This window comes from Thermobia domestica, chromosome 15 (genome assembly GCF_964235325.1).
Source record: "Thermobia domestica chromosome 15, izTheDome1.hap1.1, whole genome shotgun sequence".
Classification (NCBI taxonomy): Eukaryota; Metazoa; Arthropoda; class Insecta; order Zygentoma; family Lepismatidae; genus Thermobia; species Thermobia domestica.
In genome coordinates this window covers 141282681-141298433 of record NC_137468.1, presented here as the reverse complement: position 1 = coordinate 141298433, position 15753 = coordinate 141282681, and the positions used below count along the sequence as shown (strand labels likewise).

The 15753-nt window shown below is 34.8% G+C and overlaps 2 protein-coding genes across 6 annotated transcripts in view; one reads left to right on the top strand and one right to left on the bottom strand.

The window, feature by feature from the left end:
* The window catches only part of LOC145671270 (putative serine hydrolase), a 32550-nt gene extending 25125 nt beyond the window's left edge, over positions 1 to 7425 (top strand). For both annotated transcript variants that reach the window (XM_081740207.1, XM_081740206.1), the window contains exon 3: positions 2464 to 7425. In XM_081740207.1, the coding sequence (XP_081596333.1) occupies positions 2464 to 3305 (842 nt within the window). In that variant the 3' untranslated portion in view covers positions 3306 to 7425. The remainder of the gene's footprint in view (positions 1 to 2463) is intronic.
* A 4396-nt stretch (positions 7426 to 11821) lies between these two features.
* Positions 11822 to 15753, bottom strand: part of LOC145671271 (putative serine hydrolase) — an 83176-nt gene continuing 79244 nt past the window's right edge. For all 4 annotated transcript variants that reach the window (XM_081740210.1, XM_081740208.1, XM_081740209.1 and 1 more), the window contains exon 3: positions 11822 to 14565. In XM_081740210.1, coding sequence (XP_081596336.1) covers positions 13709 to 14565 — 857 coding nt within the window. In that variant the 3' untranslated portion in view covers positions 11822 to 13708. The remainder of the gene's footprint in view (positions 14566 to 15753) is intronic.

The following is a 15753-nucleotide window of genomic DNA, read 5'->3' as shown; positions in this document are numbered from 1 at the left end:
CATGGTTTTTGCCAACCCTGGTAAGGACAGAAGTCATTGGAGAGGTTTTATGAACGCGGCATTGAGCCTCCGGGTTCTATAGGCCATAGAGTTAGTTAGTTCTTTTACGATAAAAAATATTTCGTGAAATAGCTATAGCAGAAATTCAGAAGGTTTATGTTTTATCTGTATGTAGATAGATAAAACAAAGCACAACTGATATGTATGCACAGAAAACCTATCTTGGCGATACAACTAGTTGATGGAGAAATGATCCCAATAAATTCCTTTAAACTGGAAGCATTTCATATGTCAATGGAATAAAAAAAAATCACTGGTAGTGATTACTCTTTGAAAAAGACCAACTTTGTTGGGTTAAGTTCTGACCTTTTAGCGCGTACTCTACGATTTCGGATATGTTATTATTCCCCTTGTTTACGTTCATTTTTAATATTCCCGCGCAAACAGCAGCTTGCGTCTCTCTTCACTCCTCCCATTTTCATACCTGCATTCTCACCAACGTGATTAATGCAATTGCGTAGAAAAGCTTGATTAACTAAGCAAACTCATCACCATCACAACGATGAACACATACTTCAGACTTTGATCGTTTCCGATTTTGAAAACGCTCCTGCGTATACTATAAGTCATTACCTTGTATATCATCATATCGTCATTAAAAAATTGTATATTATAACTTTCTTTAACTAACGATTAAAAAGTTGTTGTATCCGTTATTAAAAATTTTTGGTTGCAAGCGGAGCGAGCAAGAATTTTTTAAACAAATGTATTTCTTTGCAAATAGGCATCAAAGTCTGACTGTCCCAATGCAATAGCATCTCTGATTCGTTCTTTCAGTTGTGTCAGACTGAGGGAGGGGGGGGCATACACTTTATCTTTTCTGAAACCTCACAGAAAGTAATCACACGATTTGAGGTCTGGACTTCGTGGTGGCCATTGAGTCATAGCCATGTTCTCATCAGTTGAACGGCCAATCCACCACCTAGGAAGAACTTCGTCAAGATAACCCCTTACATCGGAACGCCAGTGAGGTGGGGTTCCATCCTGCACAAATATGAAATTGTTACTATCTTCTTTAAGTTGTGGCATCAACCAAAGTTGCAACATGTGCAGGTACTTTCTTCCAGTAACAGTTTCTTGTTGAAAAAGAACGGTCCATACACCTTTTTGGGCGATACAGCACAAAACACGTTAACCTTTGGGGAGTCCCTAATCTGCTCTGTTTACGACATCACTAATGTGAAAGGTTGATTCGTCCCCAAATGTAAGCAGCTGAATGAGGTCATCTTTTTCTTCACAAAGATTTTGTTCGAACACACAAAACTCTAAACGTTGCTGTTTGTCACTTTCACTGAGACTTTGCAGTAATTACAGTCGATATGGATAGAACTTGAGACGTTTGCATAGAACGTTCCAGACAGTGTTTTGAAAGATATCAAGTTCCTTTTCTGCACGTGTCGTTGATTTCCTCGGGCTGTGAGTGTAGCTCGCACGAACGCGCTCAACTGTTTCATTTGACACTGGAGGTCTTCCCGTGGATTTCTTCTTACACAGACAACCTGTGTCTTCAAATTTATGCACCCAGTCATAAATAGACTGTCGTAGGGTGGTTCTTTCCCATACTTTGTCCTAAAATGACGTTGGACTACAGTAACTGAATTTGTCTTGGCATATTCCAGAACACAGCCTTCTCAACTTGACTCGCCATATTCCTCCAAGCCACGTCAATGTCAAGTTCGAGGGCAGGGCCGCTTACGTCACACACCCGTCATTGAAACAAAAGAAAAACTGTCAGCCGCAAAACTTCATGTATGTATGTACCACAGGTAAAAGCTTTTAGCTCAAAAAAAGAAAAAAATACATAGTACAACTTGTTTATTCTTTTAGGTTAACCCTGTATTATCCTTTCTATTTATTTGTTTTGCACGTTTGTTATTAAATAATCTGATCTCGCAATTTTCCAGACAGCATTTTAAGATGTTCATGGGCAAGAAATCAAATCTCTTCTTACACTTTCGTTGTTTAAGAATACAAAGAGCTAGTATCTACTTTCGTTGCTCTTGTCAATTTACTTAAAATATGAAATAGAATATACAGTATTTTAACTGAAGACAGTATCCTATTAGTTATACAACCTTTCGTCAAAAAAAGTATTAGCATCAACGAGGTAAACTAACATTGATATACAAACATTCGAATCATGTCTTGCCCCCCCCCCCACTTTTAACGTCCAATCGCCGCCATTGGCCAAAAAAAAATGTCTTCCTTATCCCTTATTTTCATGACAAAACTAAATTTCCTGTCCAAATTTCACGTTTCTATTTATAATAATATAGCCTTGGGTGATAACGAGTGAGTGACTTCCAGTTTTTTATATAATAGCATAAAACAATTTATATAATAGATTAAACAATTTTCAAAATCTTACAATATGTAAATGTATATATTTTAATTTTTTTCTAGCCAAATGGTGGGAACCAACGGATGTCCAGCCTCTGCTGGGTATCCACGGCTGGCAGGATAATTGTGGTACGTTTGATACCCTGGCACCTCTCCTTTCGCCCTCGACAGGGTTACTGGCCATCGATTGTCCAGGGCATGGCATGTCGTCACATTATCCTCCCGGACACACTTATACAGGACATGGTGCTGACTTAATTCGTAGGATTCAAGATTACTTCAAATGGGATAAAGTGTGCATACTTGGACATTCAATGGGTAGTAATTATGGTTTTATGTACGCTTCGCTTTTTCCACAGTATGTGGAATTATTAATTCAAATAGATTTGGTAAAACTACCGTCGATCAGCTCGAAATATGCGAAAAGGATTGGAACTGAGAGCGACAAATTTCTCAGTTTATCGGAGAAACTGCAGAAAGGAGAACCGCCTGCTTATACATACGATGAACTTGTCGAACTCACGTATAAAGGAAGTTTTGAGTCTCCTAGTAGAGAAGCTTGCAAAATATTGTTACGAAGAGGAATTTTGAAGTGTTCAGATACCGAAGACAAATATTATTTATCTCGTGATCCAAGGTTGAAAGTATTCATGTTACCATTGTTATCGCACGATATGTATATGATATTGGCATCAAGGATAACTTGTGCGGTGCTCAATATCCTAGCACGTCCTGGAATGAGGTTTGAAAACCCAGAATATTATTACGAGACCTTGCATGTGATTGAAAAATCCGCTTGTAGATTCGAGTTTCATGAAGTCGAAGGTACTCACCACGTGCACTTAAATAACCCTGAAAGAGTAGCACCAATTATTAATAACTTCCTTGAAAACTCTGAAAAATAACTTAAATAACTGGATTGGATATTCATTAATAACCAAATATACGCAGAAAAGTGTGGTATTAATAACCAGTATTGTTGCCATTACGAATGAATCATATTAACAGTGTATATTCGAAATTCCTACATGTATGAAAACACTTTCAAGATTTTGATGTTTGTATAGTTGTGTCTATTAACACAGTAAACACAGATGTGTCTATGAAAACACTCAGCTTCGTTTCTGACTTGTAAGTTTCATAATATATACGAAAATACATTTTGGCACCCATAGAGCAAACAGTAGTGAGTTTGGAGGAAGCACTATAGAGCATCTTAATTCAGAAAGTTTGAAATATTCCGTATTCGAATTTTAAATTTGATAAATATCTGTTAAAGAAATTCTCTTCCGCTATGTCAGTAATAGGTCTAATTTCGATATGATTGAATTTTATATATATATATAACTAAATTCCTCACAAAAGTCATTTGTATTTATGCTCTCCACGTTTGTTTTTCCACATATTGTGAGACTTGCCACTCAGGAATGAAGCCGGTTGCAACTTTTATATAGACTTCCTGACTTCTGTAAATACAATTCTCTCTCAAGCTTTGTTAACAAGAATTTCGAAACATTACTGATAAACACTATAGGTTACACCTTAAATATGTATAATCGTATCTGTACAGTCCGCAGCAAAACACCTGCAACATGGGCATGTAAGTTTACTGTGAAACGACGAAGTCTTTTGCTCCAAAATAAGTGTGCAGGGGAGGACGCCAAGGTTTCTCCTGGCGTGATTCGTGCCATTTAGACGTTATGTTGATTCCCTGCGCTGTTAGGCGTACTTTCACATTAACCTACATGCTCATGTTGCAGGTTTTTTGCTGTGGACTGTACAATGAAGTAGCTGAACTTCAGTGTCAACTGAAAAGACAAAGTTTATATATACTTTATACTTTTGACTTTTTTTTTTTAAAAGATTCTAATTGAATTACAATTTAAGCATTCCACAGAATAACACTGTATGGACTATTTTGAAAATTTATGAGTTACCAGTGGAATCATGTACAGAATATAAGTGATATACACTGAAAGCAGCGTTTCTCATGGCCCAAGATATGGCACTAGAATACTGGCGAACTCTGAGTTGAACATTGCTGGTTATGAAAGTATACCACAGTTCTCTTTGAGCCTTATTCCGGGTAATTCATCAATTAGAAAAATAATTAAATACAACTAGCACAACACCATATTAAAACCTTAAAGTTATGCATCGTACTTTCTCCAAGAAGCCCAGTTTATTGTAACTTTGAGACGTAAAATATTCGCACAGAAAGGTTCCATACAAAAGAAAAATATCTTCACATGTCTCTCAGTTTAATAGCATTCAGAAGTCACCGACAAAGGTGTCAGCGCACACTGAAACTGTTTGATTAATGTTCAACTCGTGATACAAGACTGCTCATATTTGAGAATTTCGACACTTGAATTATAGTGTATGTACAGGACATTGCGTAACTTAACAAATTTTATAACTAGGTTTTAGTACTTCAGCTAAAGCACATACACAATTTTATCAATAAATTCGGGACGAATATAACAATTCGAGTGGTTTCTTCCGCTTAGAGAAAATGTTATCTGTAAGTAGCCGAATATTTTTTTCAGATTGCTCTACTTATTTGAGAACTATTGACAAAAGAGAAAATTTAGGGTTGGGTATGAAGTTTTGTACACATGTAGAAAGGCTAAATATTGTTGTGCTGAACTGACAAATGCTATTCAATACAAATTTTTAAACTCTCTTCAAATTTTTAAACTCTCTTTGAAAATGTACCTGGCCAATCTTTGCAAAGGAAAGTACTGCTCAATTTCATTTAAAGCCTCTGGTATAATGTTTTATTATTTAAGCTTCTCAAAATAATTAAATGAAATAAACTACATGTTACAATACAACTCCGGTGGGACAAACCAGAATTTTCTGGTCCCTTATCACCACCCTTGCTCGTGCAACCTGACCCTACATATCCATGCCATGTAACTCGGGATGGACTGTGATTCTTGACACAGGCGATGGGGGCTGCTGCTCGAGTTCCTCCACCAGTCGCACGACGGTTCTGAGTGACAATCCGCTTTAATCATCGTAAGACCTGTCATTGGCCGTTTTCTTTCGACCACTGGTCCTCTTCACCGATATGGTTTCCCGTCATCTTGGACACTGTTTCTCGCAACCACTTTCGCCTCTCTCGTATCCATAACCAAGCGCCAATATGAGAGGTCGCCTATTTTACACTATCACCGTCTGTTCAGTTCATTTCACACTACCATTCTACTACTACTCAAAGTACCGAGTTTGCCCGAACATAATACCCCGGCTCTGTGACCCGTTGTCAATACGACATCTGACATGTTTTCAACTATGTGTTTCCATTAAACTGTATCTGTCTATGTACCCTTAACAGCAGAATTAGCAGCAGTTGGGCAAAATAGAGAAGCGGTAGGAGCATTTGTGACCTAGGGTAACAATACGGACCGTATGGTACCAATACATCTTGTTTATAGTACCAAGGAAAAGTTTATAACCTAAGAGAGAGAGGAAAAGAAGTTTCATGTTGCGGAGGACAAAATTAAGATTGAAGTGATCCAGGGAATAGTAAACGTAAAATCAGTAGTAGAAAAAGTGCAAGAAAGTAGACTGAGATGGTTTGGACATGTAAGAAAACCTTTGAATACATAGCTCACTGAGTGGGAAACGAGCCCGAGGCCACCCACAGAAGAAGGGAGAAATTATGTTAAGAACGATATGATGCAGTATGGCGTCACAACAAGACACGGATATGAAACACGACAGAAACAGGTGGAGGACAGAGATGCGAAAAGCCGGTCTCAGCTAACGGGAAAACAGGCTTAGAAGAAGGATATATATATATATATATATATGGAGGTGAATTCACTTTCGCGTCTCTAAGTTCAACTCTAAGCAATAAACCTCAAAGAAGCTTCACTAGAACCCAATAATTTTACGAAAAACCGCAGAGTAGAGAATAGTAGAAGCTAACTTCAATACTAAACTGGCAACTTTGTGCATATGTAAGTAACATAGCTTTTATAATAATTTCAATGTACTGTTTTATTAAAACCTGGGTAATGAAGAAATAAAATAATGCTGCAAGTACTATCAGATTTATTTATTACAGATCTTTGAGTTTTGCGTCCCACGCTTATGCCGATTAGGCTAAACGCGCAATGATGATGAGAAATGAATGAAAAAGTGAGAACCCCGAGAAAACACACGCACATGGTGTTTGTCCACCACAAAGCTTACTTGGCGCGAGCTGGGATCGAACCAAAGGCTCCATGCACCAGAGATGAACGCTCTATTACTGAGCCACAGCGGCCCCTAATTATCATAGTTTATAGTACAAAGAAATGTATAATAATAAGAAATTTCATTAAGCTCCAGCACTATTGTAACTAAATCGACTGCAAGATTGTATGCACCCTATGACTTGCAATCCCTTTTGCTGAAAGAGTTAGTCTCACAAAACATTTTGGGCTTTGTATTAAATATTCACTTCATATATAGTTTATTCTAATGGAATAATTCCAGCTTACGTACGTTTTTCCTTATAACGCTTCCCATAGCTTGAAAACTTTTTACCCATATTAGTTGCATGTTCAGATGAAATTGGATCATGGCTCCCAAGATGAATAAATAAATAAATAAATAAACGCCAATATTCTTGTTCAGCAGCAGAGGCACAGTCCTCTGTTTTGTAAAATTATTTCAGAACTTCACACTCGATTTACTGCACTGATCCACTTCTCTATAACTGGGGTCGTTTGATAAAGTAATTGACAATAAGTGACGAACACCATAAAAATTTCCTGAAAATTTTTTGTTTTGAATATCGGTTTTATTGCCAAATCTGTATTTTAATTTTTCCACAAGTTAACTCATTTTTTTCTGGACACATAATTATTCTGATTCTCTTTACATATTATTTAAATTTGATACTGCTCAGCATATTTCATACGGTACTAATGAAATATTCATGAAAGAAAAGATAGTGTCCTGTACTGAAGAAAGAAAAACAAGAAATAGGAAATTATACTTTTAATATATAACAGTTACATATCCTTTACAATAGCATATTTGTTCACTTAAAATTCTTGTCACAAACAAAAAATTTCTACGATCATATTTTTATAAATATGACCATAGAAATAAATATCTTACATAAATTAACATTCTGAATAAATTAAACGAATGCTCTTTAAAACACATTTCTTTATGTTATCTGATTTTATTATGCTTGAAGAAGAAGAAATTGATTTGTATATAAAGTTAATTCTACTATGTGATTTGCTTTAGGATTGTTCTGTTTATGTACATGTTATTTAATTAGAAAAATAAATACAAACGAATACAATTTAATGAAATATTGGATCGTGCAGGAAGATGGTAGTGAATGATAGTATTTTGATTTGATTTAATTTTTAGTTTCAGCAGCCAGGCTATATGATACGTGTACCCACAGCTTAACGTGGGATCCGAACCGCATAAGCTCCCGTCGGGAACCGAGCCCGGATTTCTCACGCCAAAGGTGCGCACGCTAACCGCTTAGCCAAGAGGGAGCTCATAGTAAAGATAGTCGTATGACAATGAGTTTAAGTAAATAACTCCAGATTACAAATCCTGATAAAACAATAATATTCTTGTATATTTAACGTTCAGTCTCATTGACTCAAAAAATTGACAAATGTCCACTACAGCATATTTATTAATATATCACAATATGAAAAGTTTTATTTCATATGCTTATACCATTACTGGAATTATAATAAACTGTATCATTCCCACAAAAGTAATTTCCAGATAATATTCAAATACATAAAATTCTTAATAATAAGTAAAAATGATATGCATATTTATCAGATTGTGGACAAATTATTAAAATTCAATATGAATGCGTTACACAAGATTTATTCTAAAGATTTTCACACCATCTCAATTTGATTCAATGAAAAAATATTTGAGTTATTTGGTTATACATTTTAGTAACCTGTCTTTACTATATTGCCCTCAAGATTTGAGAAGTTCTACACACACACCTCGCGCATCTTGATTATTATCATGGATTTCAATTTTTTATGGATCAATCACTATTCGAAGAAATAAGTGACATTAAAATGAGTCAAAAGTCACTGTTGAACTCCGCCAGCCAATGACACGAGAAATATTGTAGTCTACTTTGGTTAGCTGTCATGGTGCTTAGTTAATATCGTAACTTCGAGAACATGTCACGGATTACTATGAGAGCTAAGTGTAATTTCTATTGATTCTACACAACAGGTTCTCAATGGTTTATGTACATATATATATATATATATATATATAAGGTAGTAGGACAATATAACATTGATCACATTCTTGCTGTAAATCAAACTGAAGTTAATGTTATTAAAATCAATTTGAAACAAATCGAAAACCTATTCATATTAATATTTCTTAATTAGCAAAATTTCTCACGAAAGAAGACACTTAAAAGCTTATGCTGTCTAACCAATTGACCACTGTATACTTAAATAGGTATTTCTCTGTGGAATTACAAGATGCAATTCAATATTTATTCACAGGATATCAAACTTCTTCCATCATATGACGTCAATTTCTGCTATCGTGTTATATACCATTCTAACAAAACAATTAAGAAATAAACTTCTATCTAAAGTGTTTACTAATACATAAGTAAGCACTTTTATACGTATTTCAAAAATAAATACAAGAAAACGACAGGAGGCACCGGGTATCGCTACATAAAATCACCAAGATCAACTCTAGTTAATGTTTGCAATAATTACAGACACGATTTTGTGGTAAATAAGAATTCGTAATTTCGTTATAAAAATATGCGTAAAGCGGGATGAAATCGGTGAATAAAAATTCAATGTAAGAACATTACTTTCCTTGGCAATTACAATTAGTTACCTTTTATTTCACCTTAATTTCCATTCATTTCACCTTAATTTCAGAGTTTACTTATACAAGTAACACGTAAGCATTGTTTTAATGTTTTCTGGCGTTAAATTTGTTCTTTTGTCGATAAGTATGCCATTATAAGAAGAGAGAGCCCTCTCCACATCAACATTCGAAACTGACATGTACATTAGTTGGAGACACTTTCCAGCGATTTCTGAATGCTCATCTAACATACCCCGCCACACTGCTTCCACACCACCCACTTCAGCAGTAAATACCGTTTGGAGCTCATTTTTTAACTGCGTGTAAAATTTCAAAAATTTATGGTGGTCTATTTTCTCAAAAATGGAAATTTTCATCACATTGCTAGTAATTTCCAAATAATGGTAATGAATAAATCGTAAAAGCGTCGAAAAATTGTCACTTTTGCGTAAATTTCGTGGAATATCGAGGTTGCAAATTTCGCTAATTCGACAGAATTTCACGTTTAATCGCGAGCGTTATATGGCGTAACAAATAGTGAAAAATTATATATTGTACACAACATTTTCGTACAAAGCTGATACATTTCACGTGTCACCAAAAAATCGTGTCTCTAGCAATAATGCGTATAAGTACGTAAGCACTTGCTCCATAACAATATAAATTAAAGACGTAGTTGGAGTGAAATTTTGAAGTAATGAAAAAACGCATAGGGGGTAGTTTCTTGACTATGAAACGCTCAATGAACGAAAAGCTTTGTACTTATGGAAAGAACAATCAAAATGATTTACAAGTATACATCAAATGTCGAATGCAGTACATCAAAATTTAACAGAATAGGTACGGACACAATAACAATCAACTGAAAATATAAATTATGTATACATGAACTAATTCAAGAATAAAGCTATGATTTCGAACACGCTGCACAATGAATTAAAGCTTTTCAAGTAGTTCTTACGACTCGGGTCCACATTTCTGCTTTTATTATGTTCAAAATTTGTTATGACACTTAGGAGCTGAACTCATAAAAACAAGACATATAATCTATGTGAAGTTGAAATACAAAAAGTTTCCAACAAGTCTCGCAATATGTATTTTTAAAAAAATAAAAAAATAAAGGAGAAAAAACATACGCTAGTGATTATAACTTCATCATAATAAACGAATTCCTTGCTGCAAACCACTCTTAAGATTAGATATTACTGGCTAATGAAAGTACGACTTTCTTCAACATCGTCTACACAGCTTTTTCTATTTCCCCACCTATTACACAGATTATAATGCAACAGCGAAACCCATTTCTACTGATCCTTACATACAGTAAATAACAATTGCGGAAGAACCTGTATATTATTCTTTACAGAGACGATTAAACTACAACAGCAAACTTACAGAGTGAAAAAGCGATTTGACTGGACCGAAACTTGAATCCAGGATCTCCAACATACCGTGCCAATGCGTTAACCACTACGTCACTCAGTCCGCTTAACAGCCAAGCACTCTCCCACGACTGCACTCGGTATTCTTCACCCAGACCACTTTGGGACCAGGCCAGACTGAGTGGAGAGCACTGACTGCAGGAGTAAGAGAGTGTTTGGCGGTTCTGGACAGAAGACTGGATGGCGTAGTGGTTAACGCATCGGCACGGTATACTTCATATCCAGGGTTCCAGTTCCGGTCCAGTCAAATCGCTTTTTCATTCTTTATAAGTTATTGAAATCACACAGAGGATTTGGTGTGTAAAAATAAGTTTCAATCTGTTGTTTCCTCCTTTCATTAATATCCTTACAAAATATTGTTACGCCAAAGTTCTTAAATGCTGATTTCGTACGACATTCATACGAAATTTTTTTTTTAAAAAAAATTAAGCAATTATTATCTTCGTATCCATACGCTGGAGTTGGTGATATGGTCATGTAATTCATCGCTCTTGGAAGCGAAATAAGTGTGGTGGGGAAATGACATACTGTGAGGATTGATGTTGCATGATTGTCCATGCATCAGCCAACTTCACCGGTTCAATCTTTGGTCCTGATTCGGAGTCTAGTTTAATAGTAGGACTCCCCATTGATAACCTCGGTATTGCATAAAAACGCAATACATAAGAACTCAACTCAACTTGTATGCATATATTATGCTAATTGGAAGCTCATTAATCTATTCAGTACTCAAACCAGCCATCCTATAAAATAAATGGACGTCACATGTTAGGGTGTTTATATTTCTGACATAAGGATGACAAAAGAAATTACAATATGTTGTAATGACATGTTTTGAATTTTAAACTTACTAACTAACTCTATTTGCTACAAATCTAAGGAAGCTCGTATTCACCCGAACTTTCACTGTTGGGCTTCAACAACTGAAGTTAGGAACTACACCACGCGACTATCAAATGAACAAGTTGAAATTTGCATTTTCAAAACATCGTATAAATACCAAAAGTCTTTTTTCGTGGAAAAATAACCACGCTCGTTTTGACTTGTAGAATAACTCACCATATTACAGTGATAATATCAGATTATTTTATCCAGGGGGGGGGGAATGAGTTGAGTTGATTTTGAGTTTAACGTCCCTTTCAGCAGCAAGGCTATATGAAACGGGACTTACTGATTAACGTGGAATCCGAACCACATGAGCTCCCGCCGGGGGGGAGGGGGATGACAAGTAGTATTACAAAAATACTAAGAATACACATCGAACACAATCGGATATGTGGCCCCGGGAGGTTTTCGTGACTCCGAGGGGGAATTCGTCCTCCCCCCGAGCCCTGAAATCTTCACATTCATACTATACTGTCAAAATGCAATATATACCACCTTTGATATCACGCTTTCCCTGCATTTCTAATTGATATGGAAAACGCTTCTGCCCCAAAGATACAATAAAATCTGTTCTATAGTGGATACTTAATTTGGAATTGTTGACAGTATAGAACAGTATAAATAATTAAGCTGTATACTTCACAAAGTATACAGATTAAATGATAAAATTGCTACGTATACTGACCATATACATGTAACGATAACATAAAAATAGGCCAAGAATAAATATATATATTAGCAAATGAGGAGAGCAATGAACTATCAAAATAAATTAATAAATTTAAAAAAGAAAAACTAATACAAGAATGGATCACTTTTCAAAACACTAGCAAAGAAAATATATCCGGGAGTAGTATGAATTATTATTTAACAGCATAAAATTGCTATAAAAATTACAAGAATAAACTGGGCTGAAATAATTCTTATCAGTACGTACATCAAACGCGTGTGGCAATTCCTTTCCGCTGTAAATAAGGAAAACCACTTCCTTCATAATAAGGAAACACCTTCTTAAAAAATCTGATATCACATTTGATACTGTGGTATTTAAATAGGCCAGGAAGACAAAAGAATGATGAAATCATTATTCAGTTTGCAAGATTAATTAATTTTCGGAGGAAAACCATTTACTTTCAACTGAAAATATGTATATAATGAAATTCATTAACCGTACTATTACTGGTATTTTATATATGTATTTACTTTTCGCCAGTATTGTTCCATCCACCACAGAACACAATGATTCTTATTTGTTCTTAACGCAGGCTCAACTGTTTAGCATGCCCAGTTTTATAAACAGTTGCATAATGCATTGAAGTTCCATTAAAAAAGATCTCATGATGCTCAATACATTTTTTATCAATTTTGGTACTACTGACACAGTTTGTATAAATTTTAAATTACAAATACTATATTTAAACTCGTTGCAGATACAAAATAAAATAACAATTAGGCATTTATAAATCTCCTAATACTCTGACGAAAATTTGACGTCTTTCGATATAATTAAAACTAAAAGTCAGTCAGAACATAGGAAATTTATATTGCTTAAAGGTAAGTTTTCTACATGTTTCTGTGCTATAGCATTGAATGTGTTAGCTACTATAATGAAATGAAAAAAAAAAAAAAGTACGATAATGACAAAATTCCAAAAAAGTACGATTTCTTGAACAAAATGTCGGAACAGATTCAATACTATATAATATGTAATACGATATTTTAACACATGAACTCGATATAAAATTTAAATTTCAGACATTTTAGTATTCCAAAATGTTATAAGTATGAATTTCCTCCGATTTAGATCAATTACTGAAGTACTCCGCTATCTTAACGTTGATTTCACAAAATTAATTTACATAAATAAAAAATATACAGTGAAAAAACGGAATTTCCTTTCAATATAAATACAATTACGAATACATACATATATAATAAATTCATAACAGTTAATATGTTCAACTAGGCCTAACAACAAGAATACCAACGTTTACAGATATTTCATTGTTTTTCACTTTAATAACAGTCACAAAGACCCAGCTTTGTGCTTTATAAGTAACATACACAAGCTCAACATAAAAAGAATCAACAACGATAATTTTAATAAATATCATATCCTAATTATTTTCGTACTATTAACGATTACGTATACGCCCGCTCACAAAATCAATTAAGTGATCAACAACTTTTTCTGGTTCATTTAAATGGACGTGATGGCTTCCGTTGACTTCATGAAATACGAAGTGAGTAGCAGATGCCTTGATTCGTTCCAAAATGGTATCATAATAGCCTACTTTGTCAAAAATAGCACCGGGATTCGCTCTGATATTCATCACATCACATTTTATATTGGATGCGAATTCTAGAACTGTTTCCAGTGGCATATGGCCTAAACCAAATAATTTTAGTCGAACATCTCGCCCGAAGTGATAGCCTTCTCCGTTCGCACATTTCACTTTCCCTCTTTGGAGCAGAATTTCTGCGGATTCTTTAGTCAAAGAATCTTTGTAAGCCTTTAAAAGAAGATCCAACATCTTGTCATAGGAATAGGACGGCATTTTCTTCTCTTCATCTAGCTCTTCTTCATATTCCAGGACTTTATCGATTGTAGTCCCTGTGCGTGCCACAATTTGTGAATCCGGAATAACAACAGGCCCCGCAATGTCTAGGCAGATTAGTTTGTCCACTTCATCTGGGAATGAGGCAGCATACAGAAACCCAACAGCTCCTCCCAAAGAGTGTCCAAGTATTGTCACTTTGTTCCATTTAAAATGTTTAACAATACGTCGAACCACAGCGACATTGTCCCAATAAAGATAATAAAACTGACCTTTCGGGTAATGTGAAGACAATCCATGTCCTGGGAAATCAACAGAGAGCAGGCTCATGTTATTTGGCAGAAGTTGTGCTAATCTATCGAAGGTCCCAGCATTGTCCTGCCACCCATGAAGCCCTATGATAGGTTGCACATTTTGTGGACCCCACAGTTTAGCTATAAATAAAACAGAAACATCGAATCAAAAAGACTGAACCAATTGCCCCGTAATACAAAATGTACAGCAATTCTATATGAAAATACACATACGTCCATCCACGCTTGATTTTTTAAATGACTGAAAAAAAGTTTACATATTACATCTAAAATGCATAAAAAAAAAAAGATAATGAATGACTACATAATCGATTTTTATAAAAATTCTTCAGTATTCTAACTCAACAGGTTTCGTCTTTTTAAAAAATAATAGAATCCAATGCAAATATAAAAGCAAATATATATTCATATTTTCACCAAACCTTCATACTTCACAAGTTTTGTTTTTAGAGAAAACATGACTAGGAAGAATGGTGAAATGAAATGATTAAAAAAAAGTTTAGCGTCCTGTAGTTAAGCTCTTTATATGGTCAGATGATTAATGGAAGTTTTTTTATTTTTATTTTTTTATTTTTTATTTATTTTATTTATTATTATTATTATTATTATTATTATTATTATTATTATTATTATTATTATTATTTTGTGCTTTCCCAACGGAAATCGAAACCGTCGACCACGTGCACAAAACTCACTCAAGCTAGCCATTAGACCAGCGGGGAGGGCAAGGTACGATGTTATTATGATAGGAGGCAGAAGAGTGAAGTGTATTCGCTCTGCAGATGATGGCTCTAATTGTGGAATTAAAATTGAAAACTAACATCTAGGGAACTTGAGGAAACTTTCTGAATACGAATGAAGATAAATACTACAAGACGGAAACAAGCTAACTGGAACAATATAAATTGTAGTATATAAAGTTAAAGACGAAAACTTAGAAAAGATTTCGGTATTTAGTAGTATTATTTGTGAAGTCTGCAATGTGAACGGAAAAAAAAGTAGGAAGCAAGCCACTTTTAGAAAAAAAGATTAAAAAAGTATTTTGTGAGTCGGTGGAAAACAAAACGGTACAAAAGACTCGTCAAATGTTTCGTACGGAGTATTACACTAAATGAAGCAGAAACACTGACATTACAAAAAAATCGAGGTCAAATGATCGGATGGATGTGGAAAATGGAAAAGGTTATCTAGGTCGAACAGAAAAGCACTGAGGAGGAGTTCCAAATGGACGGAAGAAAAGAACAATGTTGGCCTAATTGAAAAGGAAAACTAAAATTGGGTTAATCATTTGAGGCGAAATCGTATTCT